Source organism: Oculina patagonica, chromosome 12 (assembly GCF_052425735.1).
Source record: "Oculina patagonica isolate OP01 chromosome 12, crgOcupat, whole genome shotgun sequence".
Classification (NCBI taxonomy): domain Eukaryota; kingdom Metazoa; phylum Cnidaria; class Anthozoa; order Scleractinia; family Oculinidae; genus Oculina; species Oculina patagonica.
The window spans coordinates 16,065,759-16,085,078 of record NC_135769.1 but is presented as its reverse complement, the minus strand read 5'-3'; the positions used below and the strand labels follow the sequence as shown (position 1 = coordinate 16,085,078).

Here is a 19,320-nt window from a genome sequence, read left to right as displayed (position 1 = left end):
CTAGAATATGTTAGATACTTCTTTTGCAATAAAATTGTATAAAACTAAAACTGCTTAGAAATCTTACCCTCAAAGGGAAATTAGCATATATTTAGAGAAATTCTCTTGATTCGAAGCAGCATTTTGGATTTTTTGGAGCCGTCTTTCCTGCAACTTTTATTAATCAGAAGCAACTTTCAGTTGATTTTTTGGAGCAACTTTTCAGCAACTTTTTGAGAAATTACGGGCAACTTTTTGGAAAATCTCGAGCAACTTGTGGAAAGCTCTAGTCTAAACCTCGAAAATAAGAAATCCTTGTGTAATTATAGCGCTTGGTCTGATTAAGAAGATCGACTTGGAGTGATTAGTCTATCATTTGGGGTGACGTCATTTCAAATTGATGACATCATCTTGTTAGCATCAATCAGCTTAATGTTCGAAGATGCGCGCGGTTAAATAGAACCGAAAGGTTCGGTCTTTCCAGAACATGGTTACATGACCGGAAAAAGTGGAAAATAACAGAGGAAAGCGTCCTGTAATTTCAATGTTATTGACAAAGCGACCACGATGTTGAAATCCAACATCAGCCTGGTAAAAAAGAATGATTCTTGGGTACCCAAGAAAGAACAACAGTTGTCTGCCATAGAGAAGCATGGCTACACTTTAACTAAAACTCTAGGAGAAGGCGCTTACGCTAAAGTCAAGCTGGCCGATTCCAAAAAACACAACTGTCAAGTAGCTGTCAAAGTCATCAACAAAAGACGGGCACCTAAGGACTTTCTGAAAAAGTTTTTACCTCGAGAAGTTCATTTGATGCATCGGTTAGATCACCCTAATGTGGTAAGTGAGATTTTTTTAAAATTAACCGCGACTGAACAACCAAAACAGCTTATTCCATTAATCACTAAAAATCATATTGGCGTTTGAGCTTGGTGCAGAGAAAAGGCCTTATGTAATAGGTTATTGCTTTTCATGAATTGCAACGTAACTTCTTTAAAAAAAGATCTTAGATTGTTTGTAGTAGTACCAAAGGAATTGCTTCTCCTTGTTAACGATTATTGGAAAGCAAGAAATTACTCATCCCAGGTTTAATTAACTGTAAAATTGAACGTTCATACTAATCAATATTGAAGAAACAAGAACCAATGTACTCACAGTTTGATCAATCATAACAAACGCTTGAAACGGAATGAACCAATCAGAACTCAAAGCAAAATCATGTGATTGGTGCAAAGCGCGCGCGGGAAAACATGCAACCGGCGCCAAGCGCGGGAAAACGCGCACAAGCCAAGTTACGATTGGTTTTGATTTTACAGGTGATTCTTGAAAGAAAATTGCTTTAACTTGTACTTTTTATTGTGTTGTTAAACCAATTACGTAGAATTATTGTAGAGCAAAGGTTTCCACTATAAAATAATTTATCAAATGCGCAGGATACTGTGCATGGTGTAACTGGTTAAAAGCCACCAACAAACCATACCTCTGTTTAAAATTAAAACGGCAATTAATTCGAACGTTTCACTTAATAAAAGGAAAAGAAATCTCTCTTCTTTTTTGCCTGAAGGCGAATGGTTCGTCCGGAATTTAGCCTTGTATGTCCAATTTGCCGTTTCACAACTTGTCCGTTTCATTTCAGTATAGAAAACTCGCGACCATTTTCCCGAGGTTTTACGAAAGTTTCCTTTTTTCCGTTGTTACACGTTATGACACGAGCGCGCAAGAATTTTTTCTGTCAGTTGCTATAAAATTAGAAATGACCCACTTTAAAATGGTTCATTTCGTTATTTTTTTCTCGCCGATCAGCTGCACGAAGTTGTGGAAACTTCCACCAAAGTCTTCCTTATTCTGCAATTAGCTTCCAAAGCTTTACAAATAAAACCAATAGTCCTAGTAAAGGACGGATAAAATAGTTCAATGCTCTATTTTTTATTCACGCAGATCAAGCTGCACGAAGTTGTGGAAACTTCCACCAAAGTCTTCCTTATTCTGCAATTAGCTTCCAAAGGTGACTTACTGGAATACATCAACAGCAGACCTTTGCTGAGCGAGAACGAAGTGCGCATGCTGTTTTGTCAGTTAGCCGCTGCCATGTCTTACTGCCATAAGGAACACGTGGTACACAGGGACCTAAAATGCGAGAACATTCTAATTGGTGGAGACGGAAAGTTGAAAGTCACAGGTAATGCACAGGGAAATTTAATAAAACAAGACCTCCTTCCCGATCCTTCAGCTACAAACCCAGGCAAAGCAATCCGTTTTCATAAATTTTAGTTTGAAATTTCCTCCCTTAAAGTTTCTCATATTCCTATTTCAATGCTACTTTTGACAACTACTTTCATTTATATACATTTCGCCGATAACTCTGAGATATCGAACAGATCGACGTTTAGCATCATCAGCTTCCCTTAGTTTTACTTTCATTTAATATAGACACTCGGCATGTTCTAATGGAAATCCGCGAATCTGACTGGTTTTGTTATAGTTGTCAATCCACTGATAGAACACAGCTGCACACGAAGAAACGCTTCTTGTATTTTGGCTAAAGCTACCTAAAATCGTTGCTTTTTGGCTTTTCCTTTGTAGTGTATACAAAACGATAAGAAAACTCGCCCTCGTTACGAGAACAGGCAACTCAGCATTGCCTCTTTGATTATTCGCTCATATGAAAACTTGTACTCGTTGTCTAAATACGGACATTTAGTTCGGAGTACGAGTACAAGATCAAGAAAGAGATACCTCTGTATGGTGTATACCCTGTAAAATGCTCCTGTTATGTAATACGTATTTTTCCTCTTTCTGATAGTTTATTTATGTTTTCTTTGTATTGCTTTCTTGTAAATACTAGCACCAATAAAATAAAAAACAAGAAAGAGTACGACGTTTGAATTTCAATCCAGTTACGTTCCCCGAGCGCTTACTCCTCCCTGTTGCTGACCAGTTAAAAAGGAGACTATCGGTACGAGATTGGCTTGAAATTAGATAAAAGAAAACATGAGCACTAGGTTTGAAAAGTCGTACTTGCACTAAATTTCGTCAGTACTTATTATCCGATCAGAAGTTCCCTAATGAATTGTTAACAGGAAACATCATTACCAAAGAATTTGCTTTTCTTCAATTATAGACTTTGGGTTTGCTGTCAGCACGATAAAGAATCGCTTGTTAGAAACCTTTTGTGGTTCGTACGCCTACTGTTGTCCCCAGATCCTTCGAGGAGAGCCATACGACGGCAAGAAAGCGGACGTTTGGAGCATGGGCGTAGTGTTGTACGCTTTGGGGTGCGCAAGGCTTCCATTCAGCGAGAATGATATGCAAGCGTTAATTAAGGAAGACTTTACAAACAAGATCAAGTTTTCAAAAAGAGTCAGTAAAGGTATATATCAATAATTTTAATTAACTTACTTTTACTTTGTGCAAAAACGTTCCCAATTCCCTCCTGCCTACATTTCCTTCGCAAGCACCATCTCGATGTTTTATAAAAGCGAAAACCCATTGGCAAAACTATTACCAAAAGCGGCAACTGACATTTGTCAGTACTGAATTATTATACATTGTGTGCTCGTCTTATCTAGTGCTAAACTTCTATAGCATCTCAAATTCTTGACTTCTTTTACTCAGTGGTTATAGTTTTACTTTTTCGTGGCCTAACAGTGAAAAGTAGCTATAACATTGCAAAAGCAAATGCTTTGAATCCGCAGTTTTTCGTCAAGTAGCTTCTAGTGTGATTGCTTCTACGAGGGAAGTCCTTAAAAGACTCTTATTGGTGATTGACGTTTTAACAATTTGACTCTAGATCTGTGAAGAAGACTTCCACTCAGGTTGTCAAAACGCCAGTTACCAACAACAGTCATTTTCAGGACTTCCCTCACTCGAGATCCAAAGAATGATTTCGGTTTTGTCTAATAACTCGTTACTTTTGACAATGCAAAGAGAAGAAACCAGGCTTTTATTCTTTTTTCTCATATTTAACCCTTTCTTTTTTAGTTCCAAATTGAAATATTACATTTCCATACTGCGGGGTGCAGTCATTTTCCTCCGCACAGTTTTCCTTGAAACATTTAGACGGGTCGTAGTCTCAAAATTTATACCGGTAGTGACTTTTATATATTTCTGCTCATGTTAGTTTTAAACGTCCTAAAAATTTGGTGGTTGATGATTCCCTCTGTTCTCATCAACTGTCTGCTTAGCAATATAATCATCGCAATTCATATTTTGTCTGTGGAACCCACAAAAAGAAAATAATGAAAAGACCACAGTGTTTTGTTTCTTTCTATTACAGAATACCGTGACCTGGTCCGCTGGATGCTCAATACGAACGAAGATCAGCGGGCCTCGGCGGAGCAAGTGTTTCGGAGCCCCTGGTGTATAAAGGCCATCAAGGATAATCCCGAGTTGTGTTATCTTGAGGAATATATCAATCCAGTCCTTGTGCGTAAGCCTTCAGAATGCGCCCCACAAGAGACAGATGAATTTGGTAAGCTTGTATTTGCTAATAACGAAGTGAGCAGACTTGAAACGTCCATCAACTGGGCTACTTATCTTCTTGACGTTTAGAATTTTTTCATCGAAACTGTGGCTCATCCATCGTTGAAATAATACAATTTAGCCTTCGACCAGCCTACGTTAGGTGATCTCGCGTGAGCCTCAATTCAACCTTATTAAACCGGGTCTAACATAGACTAAGTTTCGACCCATTAAAATTTTTGTCTAAGTTTCTTCGAATTTGTCGCCACTTTTACTCTTTTTACTTTTAGTCAATCTGCCATTTATGAAAATTAGGCCAGCTGATTTCAGCGGAATAACAATGGATCAATGGATAACGACTCTTGACGACTCACTCAAGTGAAGTAAAAATATTGATCGTTCTAATCTATATTCAGTTAACGATCGGTTCTAGATTCTCGCCTGTACATGTCTGGTTTTCATTCCTGTATTGCTATTGTACAGAGAAGAAATTAAGGGTTTCTTCAAATCTTTTACGCGGCACGTTTACAAACTTTTTAAGCCTTCATACTCTTGATAAGCATTACGTTTATTCATTTTTCTTTCCCTTCCTTTGTGTTTTCCAGAAGAGGAAGCATACCCTGTGGACGTCAAACAAGTACACGTCAAAATCGGCGAAAAACCCAACCGGGGAGTGGTCACATGCTTCACTTTCGCAGCACCCGCCTTTGTAGCGAAGCAGCACGATCAGAGTCGCCGTCACACCATTTCCGGTTTCGAAATCCATGATAAGAGCTATCGCGTGAGCCTGCGCGATGACTTGCTGCGGTCTCTGGCTCAAAAAGAAATGAAGTCAAGATCCTTACAGAAAATTGAAGAAGAAAAGAAAGAACAACCAGAAGGAATCTTATAACAGGCATCAAACAAGGCGTCGAAGCACATTGGTCACAGATATCCTGACAGCGGTGTCGCCGAGTAAACACACGCCAGGCGAAAGAAAGGCTTCTCTAGTGTCTGACGTCGTCAAATTTGATCCAAATACCGCGCAAAGGCGCGGTTTCTTGGCAGGGTACCAAGAGAACGCGGGCAAACCATCGGCACCCAGTAAGCTTGAGATCGTAAAACCGCGCAGAACGGCTGACAAGCGTGCGCGCGTGCCAGGTGGGCGAGAATCTCGCCTAAAAGAAGTCGGCAAGCTGAAGTACACTTCTGCTGCCAGGGCGGCAAAAATGGCTTTCCAAGAAGCTCACATTTCGATGGCAGCTAATCGCAGACTGTCGCTGCAAGCTCCGGATCACTACGTGACTATGCATTGTGTGGAAAAGCTGCACGAATTTCAGGATAGGAACGTCAAGATGGAAAAGAATACAAGTGCTAAGTTTAAGAATTGGCAGAAGAAATTCAAAATAGGATTGAATCAGGATACTTAAAGCGCATTCTCCCAATCTGTCTCTATAAAGAAGCACCTTAAGCGAATTATAGAAAGTTTAAAATGTTCAATTCTGCACACTCTTTGCTCTAGCTGTACGTGCTCACTGGTTTTTTTTATTTGTTCCTGTTAAACAAAAACTGAAGAAGATCTTAACGGCGTGAGAGGAAGCATGGAATTAAATGATTTATTTTTGTCTTTTTTCTTCAAACGTCTTCGAAATATCAATACAAATGCTTTTGGAATTATTTACAATCAACGCCAGTAAAAGCCAATTAGTTTAGTGTTGCTATTTTTGCCCTTTCTTCTTTTTGTCGTATGTCGGTGTGTTATCACGTGACGAACGTCGTTGTAAGGTGTTCAGGATAGCTAATATCCGGTGCGACTTAATTCGATAATGAACTCAATACAATGCTTTGAAAACATGTTATGCTTCAACGGTGTGTTTTATTTATTAAAGGTACTAAATGTAATACATCTTACTGGGTTGAAAACTACTGCTCCTACATCCTACACGAATTAGCATGCAAGCTTAATCTATAGAATCAGAAAAAAAGTTTGCCCACTAAAAAGACCAGGCAAAGTCCATTTCTAAATTTCTCTACAATTTCTTCAAATTAATTAAAATTTAATTAGGATTAAGGTGGATTTGAAGTGATCCACGATTATAATAATTACATCAACTTCGAGCATGTTTCAACGCGATCAGTTTGGATTAGAAAAGAAAAAGCATCATGATTTATTTCTCAAGAATTTTGAGTTAGATTAGTTTGTAGTTATTTCAGTCTTATTCAGTTCTCAGGAATGTGTTGAAATAAGATCTTTTGAAAGTTTATTAAACTTTGAAAAATTTGCCCTAAACTACCGAGGCGAGGAATTTAGACAAAAGATCATTTTTAACAGAGAAACAAGGCCCTATATATATATCTTAAGACCTGGGGATTAGGTTTTAAAGTGAAAACGCTCAATTTATTATTATTATGCAGCAAATAAGGGGTATCAAACACGTGAAAAAGTCAGCTATTAAACTGATCTGACAGATCTGAACGATCTTTACCATCCAAATTACAAGCTGAAACTAAACTACATTGTTGCAAGCGTAATGTCATGCACTTTAAGCTCGACAATTTGAGGTCGGCACGGCTATAGTTGATTTAATTTGGCAATGCAAATTAAGAGAAATTTGACGGGTTAGTAATTTCCTAATTTGGTCCCTCCCAATAACGTGAGCAATCGATCACTAATCACTTCTGACATTTACAACAACGATTTAAGACTATTGAAAGTCTTTTCGTGGTGTTTAACTGTGTTCAAGATTTTCAAGGTTCTATACTGAGCATTTTCTTAGCCACGTTTTTTTCATTTCAACTTAGGAAAAACTACTTTTAACACTCTATTTACATATGAAATATATTTCTATAACAATTTATATATACAAAAATAGATATATTCATGGATATCGTCTTAAATATTTAAATCAAGTATTAAAAAAAAAAAAAAAAAAAACAAACCCCCCAAAAAAAAAAAAAAAAAAAAAAATTCCCCAAAACAAACTGTGGAATGACCCTATTTGAATCCTACAGTTGAGTTTATCGCTGACAGCAATCTTTCCTTGTGGAGTTACTGCCACTGCCTCGGGACCGAAAAACTGTCCCTTCCCTTCTCCACTGGTACCAAACTTGCTCAGCAGCCTCCCCTCGTAAGAGCAGAGTTTTACACAGTCATTACTGTAGTCACAAACTAGCAGGTATTTGTCCTTGTAAACTGCAATTCCAGATGGTGCGCTGAAATCGTCTCCAAATGTCCTCAGAAATGTGCCTCGTGTGTCGAAAACTTTTACACAGTCATTGTCCGTGTCAGCAACGTAGAATCGTCCCTCGTGAAAAATCGCGTAACATGGGTAGTTAAGTTTGCCTGGTCCCTTGTTGCCGAACATGAAGAGGAAATTTCCTTCGTTGTCAAAAACCTGGACACGACAGTTCATGGTATCGGTCACAATGATGCGGCCTCGCCCGTCTATAGAAACCCCGTGGGGACCCCTGAATTGTCCCTGTTCTTTACCATGTCTTCCAAAAGCGTGCAGAATGATACCAGCCGGAGAGAGAACGACAACCCGGTTTTTTCCTTTTTCGACCACTGTTATGTTCCCCGAAGCATCACACGCGATTCCAGCAGGAGAAATAAAGGCAAATTGCTTCCCGCTCTCCCTGGAATAGTGGTCATACTCACGAATAAAGTTCCCTTCGCTGGAGAACGTTTTTAATCTGTCGTTGTTGTAGTCTGCCACAATGAGTTCTCCATCTGGGTTAAAAGTAACTCCGACAGGTTCATCGAATTCGTCAAGTTCCTCCTCTATTGTGTCCAATACTAAACAACTGTTTAAATTGTGGCGGCTTCTCTTTCTGGGGTGAAATTCTTGGGGCGGGGGACGCGTGTTGTATTTCACTCCAGACTGTTCCAGCGACGTCGGTATCGGATTTGTCATGGACAACAGTAATATTTTGCATCTCAAAAATTCCATTTTGTGCATTTAGGCGATTTTTCAAGTCCACATATGGCTTTGTTAAAGGCAAGTTCGATTGGGCTCTTAGGAAACTGTTTATGTCGACTTCTGTCCAAGAAATGTCTCCGTTTCTGGCTTTCAGTTCCTTAGTTTCGCGAACAGGTTCTTCAGGGAAGTGATTCCATTTGAGTTGTGCATCTGGCAAAGTCATGTTATTGACTTGAATAGGCTGAGCTGTATTTAAAGGCGCTTTAAAATCCAATATGCCACTCTGAGCTCTTAAACTCTTGAGCATCTTCTCGCAGAAGTCGGGAGGGGACTCTTCACGAAATCCGTTGACTGCGATGATTTCAAATGGGTTCGTTGTGGTAAACAGACTGACCGGGCATGGAGGAATGTTTTGATGTATCACACCTTCGTTAAATGACTCGGAGAACGTATTCAACGCTTTAAGATTATTCGGCATTTTCTGTCAGCCCGTCTCAGTTAGCCGCAGAGACCACTTCACAAATCGAGCCTCTTTTCTCGTCTGACGTTAACGGAAAACATCGCACTCGATTTCTGTATTTTTAAAACGTGACGCTTTCACGCTAGCCAGTAAAATTTGATTTCTAGACGCACGTACACTGCAAGGTCGCCAGGGTTAGCAATTAATAAAGTATGCAGCTCCCGTAAATATTTGTTTGTGTTTTCCGTTACTCCCACTCCTTTGACACGTCTATTGTTAGAAGCGATTTTCATTGTTAGAATGCTCTAGTAGGATTGGACGAGGACGATTTTTATCAGATTGCTTTCAAGTTTGCTATTTAAAGGAGACGAAAAAAAGTTAATTAATTGCTACCCTTGGCCTTGAAGGACTACCGGATTTTTGAACATTTGTACTGTATTTTCGTCTTCTGAGACTTTGAAGGATGAGCATTCTAAGCAGTTGCGATTCAAAACGCATAAGTCAAGCTTTTGGAAAATACTTTTTGCCGTTCATGTAACGATATAAACAAAGCTTATACCCCTAACGAAAGATGAATTAAGCGCAGCAAAAATTGGTAACGGAAATAACGGTTAAAATTCGCGTTAAATACGTGCTAAACTGGCCGAAACACTGAGCAAATTTGACTGTGAGCCAGAACAAAACAGCGTGATACAAAACAGTTTGGCGTTTGGCCCCATGTCGTCATAACATCACAACTTAAAAAATCTGTGGCTATTTTCAGTGTGTCGATTGCCAGAAACATCCAGATTAACCCTTGAATCGCTTTGCCTCTTGTACCTAAGCTGATTTGTCAACGTTGGGGCAATAATTTGTTTGGTATAACTCTTAAGTGAGATACATAAACTTGAAACAACATGAACGCTGTTTAATTCATGTTAATTGGTTTATGCAACAAAAGTATAGGGTGCCAAACGTTTATTGTTAAGCAAACAATAATGATGAACCAATAAAATGGAAGTGGCACAACAGTTATAAGATATGGCGCGCCATCATAAGAGCTACTGTTTATGTTTTGCTAAAGTTAAGACGCGAATCCGTGCGTTAAGCGTGTTCTGTCGCCGCGGGGAAGATTTTACAATGCGTTTATAATTTTAAAACTCACTTTGAAAGATATTTTTACGCAGTGACCGTGGAAAGTTGTTGACACATCTCAATAGACACCGCTAATCTTGGTGTCAACGCATGATATAAAATCGTTATGACATGTAACAGATCAACTCGACCTTTTAAACCGTGATTAAAAGCATCGACATGCACCAGTAGTTGAGTAACAGTTTGCATAAGACCTACGCTTTTAGGTAAATAGAGTTCTTTACAAACGTTTGTTTATGTTGCGGTAACGAAATATTTTAACTTAGCCGGAAATACTTAGTTGGTCTTAGTTTATTTTAAGTTGTGGTTGATAAGGTAATTTGACCCGGCCACTGACAAAAGAGTAACACTCAAAACGTCAACTATTTGTAATCTAACAAACCGCCATAGAAAGACGTGTGCCCCTACCTACATGAACGCCCTGAGAAATACCGACCCATTCTCCCTTGTTTTTGCAACCTGGGGCAACCTTTATCGCTGACCAAGGAGCCGACGAGCTCTGGACTCGAGCACACGGCGGTCAAACGCGGCGCGCGTGCGCAAATCGTGCGCAATTCCCGCCAAAAGTCTCCATACAAAGTCTTAAATTTTCCGAAATCTTTCGCTTTGAAGCCAAAAGTTAACGCCGTCCCTGGAAAGTTAAGGTTTTTACGCAGCTTATGGAAGCGTAATTTGATAATTGATCTCCACTGAGTTTCCCAGCTTGAAATTTTCTTTTCACCGTACTATTTCTATACCAATTTCTTACAAAAGGTTGCACACTTTCGTGTCAAATTCAGTTCGAGGTGGCGAAGACCAGACGTGACGTTATTTTTTGCGTTTGACCGCTGTGAAGGGCTCGAGGTTGCGGCAGCGGTTGTAACAACTATAAAAAACGCCTGCTTGCTAGAGCGCTTTCCATGTGTGTGGAAAAACGGTGAGAATTTTCCGGCAAATGGAACAGCACAATATATGTGATGCTACTCTTCAATTTTAAAACGTTCCAAGAAACAGCCCAGAACTTCTGAGTTTGCACGCTTGCGTCCCGGAGAGTTTGGGGCGAGTCAAAAACTAGCCTGTTCCAGGCTCTCGGTCGTTGAAGAGGAAAGCGAAAAACGCGGGCGAGCGAGGAGAGAGCCTGGAACAGTATTTTTGGGTGGGGCTGTGCCGCTGGGAATTTGAAACCCTTACCATACCTATACCAGACCATGTTCAGCTGATTTTGCAACCCTACACTTGACTAGACACAAAAAATCCCTACCCTATCCGACTTGCATTTTTTTACAACTGTCTTACTTAGTATTTTAATGGAAAAACATCTGTCAAAAATGATGCCGCGATGGTTTTGTTTACTTTTAGGTAAGCCTCTTTCTCTTCTGAGCTTCTATTCCTATTCTGGACTTAATTCGTCATACCACCGATCCTGACTCGTCCCCAGTCGTCTTTTCTGTCCCTCCAGAGTCCAGGGATGCTGGGTCAATAGGCGAGACTGAGAGACGACTGGGGACGAGTCAGCCATCGATCAGTTTCCCGGCAAATGCTACCTTTTGCTAGACCAAATCTTTCTTATTTCTATACCCTATCCCAGTCTAAACCGCTTGAAAACCATACCCTTCACAGCGGCACATACCTATATAGCTCATATAAAGGAGTCTCCCCCCTCCCCCGGGCGCTGATTGAGGAGCCAACGGACTTTGGGCTGGAGATTAGGGCAACAGTTGCTATGACTACATAAACACCTGCCTTTACAGCTTATGTGTCACTTTTTCCGCTCCCGTCCCAGTTTCCTCCTCGGCGTCGGCCTGTTCACGTGCTAGTAATCGATGTCGTACCCGGTATGTGCTTTGACTTACTACGAACACGAAGGATAGAAGCTCTCACTTCTCCACTAATGGTTTAAGGCTTCACAGGGCATACAAGCCCGCCTAACTTTCTCACTAAAAAACATTTGACCTGCCATTGGAATAAACAACTGAGTAATTTTTTTATCGTCAGCGCGAAACTTAGGAAAATGAAAAATTAACAGAAACCCACAACAACGCTAACAACTGAACATACTTATCTTTTCATCTAGTTATTTTAGCTACCTGACCGGCATCAGGGCGCCGACCAAACGAACGGTCGAAAATGATAATTGATTAGCGCCATTGAAACTTTAATGTAATGGGACTATTATAATACTGAATTGGGGATCTTTTTGAAAAGTTCAGCAGAGCTTGCTAGGATCTCCTGCCATTATGTTAATTACTGAATGTAATGAGTTTAGCCTGCGAGCAGGCTCCAGATCTGATCGGCCAGCGAAGCGAGCCGAGAAGGGCCTGGGGGAGGAATAAAAATTATAGGAGAATAAAGTCGATTTAAAATGAGAGAAGGCCGTGAGCCTGGGTGGGGTGCGCATGCACAATACCACCTTTGATCTTTGGTCTCATGTTCCAAGAAATTTAACCCGACGAGTCACCATAACCATGACGACCAAAAGCTCGATTTTAAGCCCTGCCGTAGCCTGCGAGAGCAGACGGCTGTTCCAGCTCTAAACCTGAGCCGAAAAAGCCGTCTGCTCTCGCAGGCTCGCCCTGCCGGGGTAAAACTAATGTCTGCGGTGGATTCAAGCCTACCACTACCAAAAATATTATTTTCTAGCTAATGCTTATAATTCATGTTACTTTGCTTATTTCATAAGCTGTTAGAAAATCGACCACATTCAGTTAAAAAATGAAGATTTATTAGGGCAGATTGCAGATGTAAACCTCTCAGTTTGTCATGATAAACATTTCAATATTGCGCAAGTCAAGCGCAACTTTATCACGAGTTCTAGTTCAGTACAGTGCAACACGATACATATATTTTATTATGGAATGAATTTTGTAACACTCGTGGTTCTAACGACACGTGGCGTTCTAGTGCAGCGAGTCGACTCAGTTCGCTTCACAACAACAACAATAACAGTCAAGCTGCCTCTTCGTGACTGTGTGACTTCGTGACTGACTGCTTCGTGACTTCGTGCTCTAGCGTGACGCCTAGCACGCAGCTGCAGTGTCACATCACGTCACTTCACAACAGCGCCACCAACAACAAGAAGATCTTTTTTTTTACAGCAAGCTTTCGAGTTTTCTCGGCTAAACATCATCTTTTAAGAATGACCACACAGACAGGCGGCTTCACTGTTAGGAAATACAATTTTGAAAACCTAATTGGAGCCTTCTACTCAGACGCTCTTTGGAGGCGAATACGAACAAAAACACTTGTTTTCTCTTGCAAGAACTGGTAACGTAAAAAAAACCCACTGAAAACAATAAAAAATCAAATGCTGCACCTTTGGTTGAAAACCCCGATTTTATGAATGTATTTTAATAATACAGTATTAATATAAAATCTTGCTAATGCCCTGAATGCGGCATACTTTAATATTGCATTTACGAACAACTCAGCTTGCATTTTCAATATCGTTTCTTTGTTTTTTTTTAACGGACCCAGATCCCAATAAATCTTGATTTCGGTTGTCACTCACATCCGTAAATACGGAGACCTGACTATACACGAGGTGTCCCCTGGGGAATTTATGTCACCATCCCCCCCAACCCCCCACTCCCCCACCCCCCAATGCATGTTCCGTGGACAGACTTTGATGATCAGTGCCCGGGTTCCAATTCTGTCACTTTTGGTCTGAGATGGGGTCTTTGTTTCTTTCTGCTTGCTAAATCAGGAGGAGCCCATTATTAAATAAGCTCGTAGACCCCAGCAGAGCACTCCGTCCAAATCTTTCCAAGTACCCTCCCCCCCCCAGGTTGTTGGCACTCGACAGCAGTGTTTGTCCCGAATAAAAGAGGCAAATCAGTGGAGTACAGAGTACATGTCAGCGAGTCCCTTTCTTACCAACCAAATTGAAAGCAGATCGACAAACAACCTAATGCAAGATTCTCAAACTTTCATGGTAACGACTTATGTCAAATTAAGAAGGGGGTGTGGTGTGGAGAGGCGGGAGGGGGGAGTGAGGGCCATACGAAATCTTTATGCTAGAAAGAAGTGGGCGCCTGGTATATTACCCCATATATGTTTCAGGATGTATCAAATATCGGAAACTTTCTGTGCATTTGAATTGGAAGATTGCTCTTTAAAATCCAGAAATATCAATCTGTTAATTAATAAGAATCGATCTCGTGTTAAAATTGTTCCACGCGGAAAAAGAAGAAGTTGCAGTTGTTGTGTGTGGTAGAAGGTGACGGCTGGTTGGTTCTAAAATAGGAAAGAAAAATAGACTGAATACTATTACGATGTTTATTTAAACAACAAAAATTAACCAGAGGTTATCAGGGGGTTTTACAGGTTATTTACAGATTAAACGTTTTAAGAAACCAAATCAGTCTGATGATCGCTTTGTGTGTGAAACTCGAGTAACTGTCCGTACAATCTCTATCTTTTGATTAAAGTAAGAAACCAAAAGCGGTAATTTTTTTTGGTAGGAAGGGGGAAAACATGAACCACAGCATAGTTTTTATTTCACTCAGTGTTCACTTCTTTAAAAAGATTGAAAAGATAATGTGTTTCGAAAACATGAAAACCACATTGATCTAGATAATGAATTAGCGAGTCGATTAATTAACTCAGAGAACTCATATCGTTATGCAATAAAAGATACGAAATCGATACAAAATCATGCAGACAACATAAGATAGCCCTGATAACTGCGGTCATAAAAGTCATCCGGAAATGTAAAACCATGCGGATTGTGATGTCTCAAAGCGGCGTTTCTAGAGTGTATTTGGATCTGGCAAATTGCGTAGTACTAATAGAACCCTTTCGGTTTCTTGAGACTTCAGCCATGGAAATAGTTGTGGAGTTGCTGTTGTCTTGGAATACTTCATCATCTTGATCGTTTTCGTGCCCTTTGCTGGATTGCGTTGAGTAATGTTTTATCGCGGGGCAATCTGTTGTGTCTAACAACTCTACAGAAGTGTTCAGCTTGTTGAACTCGACCACCCCGTCTTGTGTCAGAGACCGCGAGCGACTCACGTTCAGTGATTTCAGCTTCTTGCATCCCCAGCACGCTAAACTAGCGCAAAATTCTAACAGAATTTCATCGTCCAAGGCTTTTTCATCTCCGATCGCGCACAATCCTAGATACTCCAATGTCTGGATTCTCGCTATCCGAGGTAAGGCAGACTTGAGCCCGTTTGGAGTTATTAGAGGACACCACCCCAATTCTAGGTGTTTCAGTGAAGAATAACGCCAGGTAATGTTTTGCAGCGTTTCGTCGTCCAAACTGATCCCATCCAAAATGAGAGTCTTAAGCTTGGCACAGGACTCCAAAAAATCTCCAACAAAGCTACCCGTTAGAAAAGAACATCTGCGCACGCTCAGTACCTCCAGATTGCTACAGCGCGCGAACTGAACCAAAGTGCTGTCTTTGAGTAATAGGCAGTGGCTAACATCTAGTTTTCGCAGATTCTTCATGCTGTCAATAGTTGTTTGTAATTCACCTTTCGCCAAAATAGTCTGAAAAAATGCATCGCACAGACCAAGCCATTTGACATCGCTAAGCTCTCTTCCAATAGCGTGGTACACGTCCGGGCTGCCGTGCGAGAACCTTATATCAAGACATTTGAGATGCTTGGGGAATAGAACAGTATTTTCCGTGAGATTATTCTTTAGATCTGTTGTAAATGTAACGCTTTTCAGCTTCAGAATACGCAATTCCTTGCACTCAGTAGCAAGTACTCCCAGAGTTGCGGTCGACAAGGTGAACCCACTCAGGTCAAGACAGTGTATTTTTCCTGCCAACCGGGTAATGGCCTGTGCTTGGAACTTTCCTGGGTCTACGAGAGATTTAGAAAAACGCCTCAAATCTACGATTCTCCATAGCAGTCGGTCGTATGAGAGTCTGTACCACAATCTGCAGACTTGAGATGCGCGAAGCAAGTCCTCTGTAGAAAGGAAACCGAATATTTTTACAAGCGTGCCTTCGTCCAGGCTAAAAACAGGCGCATCGTTAGTTGAGGCGGAGTGCGGAGGATATGCACGAAAGAAGCTCGTTAAAACACACATTGCCGTGTTTACAGCAATGTCTAGGCCAGGAGCAAACATTTGCTGAACATTCACTGGAAGAAAAAGCGTTCCTTTCACAGAGGACATGATGCGCTCCGGATGACTACAAAATGTTTATAGAAAAAAATTTCTTTTAGTTTTTATTTTTATCGTACTACACATGATATTAAACTGTACTTGTGAAGGGTCAATGACAAGTGATATCTGTCAATTCTCGTGTTTCCTTACTTTCACGTGAACAGAACCGGTACGCACTTGTACCACACGCATACTGTAATCCGGGATCTAAACACTTGAAAACAACTTTCTGACTTCGATAGGTGATTTTTTTCTCAGCTGCGCACAGCAAAAAAAAAAATAAAATCCGCAGTATGCGGGGAAGCTTAATTTTAATGCTATTCCACATTTATTGCCCATCTTTTGCCAAAATTGTTGAACTGTGATACACGTACCTAACACGCGACCTAAAAAAATAAAATGCTGGTCTTTGCAATTGCCCAGTGGGTGCTGGGTGGAAATCACGTGAATTGCAGCATGTACACATTATCCACGCGCGTGGCCAAACGACAGTAAGTGTGTGCGCGCGCGTGAGCGCGTAATAAAATTCTCGCCACGTTTGTTGTTTTCATTCTTTGTGGTGGCAATGTTATTTTTGTACAAGCTTTACTTTAATAAGCCTTGTATTGCTTAAAGAACCAATATTGGACTGTGCGAATGTTTTAAGCAAAAATATTTTTTTGACCTTGAGTTGTCATCACCAGCTCTCCCAGATGCAGAAGCGGTCTCCGTCGAATTTCCGTTTGCCTCGTATAACGTGGATTGAGGCGTAAAATATTCTTTTCATACTAGGTTACGTTTAGGCCTTTCATTTAAGTGAAGCAGGAGTAAGAAACATATGTAACTTCTCGCTAGATCTTCTACCCCTGTTAAAAAGTTGAGGGGCCGAAGACTTCACTTACACCGCACCGGAAAGTACCCCCCAGACCAAAAAAACAACGTTACTTTTTTTAGCATAACAAACCAGATAAGCGATTTCCCTCAGTAATATGGAAAATTGATTAAAATTATAATCCTATTTATTTTTCGAAGTAAACTAGAACAGTGAACTCGTTTGGAAGAAAATCAGCGAAGTTGTAACGCATCTTCAGTGTTTTGGTGGCCGGAAATGCCTCAGCAATATTACAGTTTGTATAAACAAGCATCAAATGTTTCCTACAGATAAACAATGTAATGATTTGATTCTTGGGGCCTGGAAGTTACATCACTGCTTAAATATTTAAAGCCTACCGTGCGACCAAACTCTCTGATCTTGGGTTAGGTTGCGTGTAGAAGGTAAAAAATTAAACCGTTCATAGCTCTTGTTTTTTTTCCTGTTTTGGGCCGGCGCCCTTTACTGATTCTACGATGTTTATAACGAAGTAAACAGGTACAAGTCTCGTGATGTGTAATACAAGATTAAATGACCACAGATTAAAAGCGGCTACAAAATTCAGGGGTAAAAGACATGCGAGAATTCATGCGCTAGCATGTGTTCTACACGTGAACAGGAGATATATATACAGCTATATTTATTAACCATACGGTGGCTAACAGCACGGAACAATTTTATAGCGGTTTTTGTTAAGGCGACTGATGAAAGAAAAACGGACGCTATTATTTTTCCATCGAGGTTCGGCATGACCCATCCCTTATTCAATTACAAGTATTAAGCTCCACTCTTTCTTAAAAAATACACAATATACAACCAATAAAGTATTAAAACTTTAAAGTTACGAATTACGTTTGTTTTTTTTCTTCTTTCTTTCCGTCAGTGGACAGTTCTCACTGTTTTGCATGGGCCCGTATTGAACTCTAGTTCACCTCACTATTTTTGGGCTTTGTTTATGGGTGGCATCTTTGATTAATATTTCTCAAGTGCACCATTTTCTTGTTTTTTTTTTCTTATTCCAAACTAATCCTTTCTCATATAGGCTCTTGTCACATTTTCTACATTTTCCTCGGGAACGTGCACAGGCCAGCTCCACTTGATAATTAGTTGAATCAATTTTAAACTTCTCGGTAAACATTATTATACAGCAAACTTGCTCGATCTCTTGACTTGAAGGCACGTAGCGTAAAAATGATGTGATGACATATGTACATGAGAGGAAATATAGCCAGGATGAATATTAGTGACATGTTACATAGACCTTACATAGCACCGGGAACAAAATCGTGTGGTTAGTCTGTGGAAGAACGAACGAACGAACGAACGAACGAACGAACGAACGAACGAACGAACGAACGACCAACGAACCAACCAACGAACCAACGAACAAACGAACGCATGCATACATGCATGCATGCATTTCCTGTTTATTGTTTTAAGGCAAAAGAGGGGTTTTTATTTAAGGGTCAAAAATAAAATAGGCACCATCCCTTGAGTTTCCAAGCGCAGTAAGATTCAATCAGCGCAAATCAAATCGTTAATCCAGGCATTAATTATGGTAATTGCATCTCATGACAGAGCACAGTTCAGTGACTGCACTTCTAGCAGGTCAAACGGTTTATTTTTGAAGCGTGTCTTGTGTAAACAAATCCACTCAATAGATGAAAGCTATCATGCCATTTGCTTACGGACTTTCTGTAAACAGTGAAACGGGGTATGTTTACACGACACTGTTTTCGAAGAGGTCGCGTGATAAATACACCGGAAATCCCACTTGCGTGATAGAAGCGTTGCGTGATGAACCAGGCTCCCAGCCGGACCGTCGGTCAAAACGAGTGAATAGGTAGCTTAAGCAAACCACGACGTTGGCAATGAGAACGAGAACGTCACCAAACAAAAGGTTCAACGAGCAAAATAATAACTCTACACGTGCGTTTTATATCCAGGTACATTTTTTGGCCGTTCTCTGTGAAACAACAACGTGAAATGACCAAGTTCTGCGTATAAGGCATCTAAATTTCCGTATTTCTATTTTTTTTTCTTTACATATTCAGCTTCGGTTAGTTCCTAAACCAATAGATACACTGAATACTTCTGAATAATTGCGAAATTCTCGAGTAAAATATAAATTCATTTTGCACTAGGCGTTGTCCTACGCGTCGCCGTCGTCAGTTGCTAAAGCTCCCTAATGGAGGCGTACGGCGTCACAGTAATCTGGAAATCCCCATCCAATATGGCTGCCGTTTTCCGTCATTCCCTGGGACTCTCCCCGGATAACCAAATTCCTAGTCATTAGCCGGCGTACCCCATCTAACATGTAAGTAGAATTTCACGGGATGTACAAAATATGTGATCTTTTGTACTTACCTCGAAATTCTACTCGCACTCAGTATCCGGGGGAGGTAGGCAGCGAGTAGCGTCCCATTTCTCTAAGGGGC

At 40.5% G+C, this 19,320-nt stretch overlaps 1 protein-coding gene and 2 pseudogenes across 3 annotated transcripts; 1 reads left to right on the top strand and 2 right to left on the bottom strand.

The window, feature by feature from the left end:
• Positions 1-407: 407 nt before the first annotated feature.
• LOC144631923 (uncharacterized) lies at positions 408-6,273 on the top strand (annotated as a pseudogene). Its single transcript, XR_013566821.1, has 5 exons — positions 408-819; positions 1,918-2,158; positions 3,101-3,349; positions 4,256-4,450; positions 5,046-6,273. The product of XR_013566821.1 is annotated as an uncharacterized LOC144631923 (transcript).
• Positions 6,274-6,275: 2 nt separating this feature from the next.
• LOC144631925 (uncharacterized) lies at positions 6,276-14,062 on the bottom strand (annotated as a pseudogene). Its single transcript, XR_013566822.1, has 2 exons — positions 7,420-14,062; positions 6,276-7,334 (listed from the first exon to the last, which is right to left on the bottom strand). The product of XR_013566822.1 is annotated as an uncharacterized LOC144631925 (transcript).
• Positions 14,063-14,173: 111 nt separating this feature from the next.
• On the bottom strand, positions 14,174-16,237 carry LOC144631926 (S-phase kinase-associated protein 2-like). Its single transcript, XM_078490501.1, has one exon. It carries the CDS (start codon positions 16,039-16,041, stop codon positions 14,647-14,649), a length of 1,395 nt encoding a protein of 464 aa, XP_078346627.1. The 5' UTR covers positions 16,042-16,237; the 3' UTR covers positions 14,174-14,646.
• Positions 16,238-19,320: the final 3,083 nt, after the last annotated feature.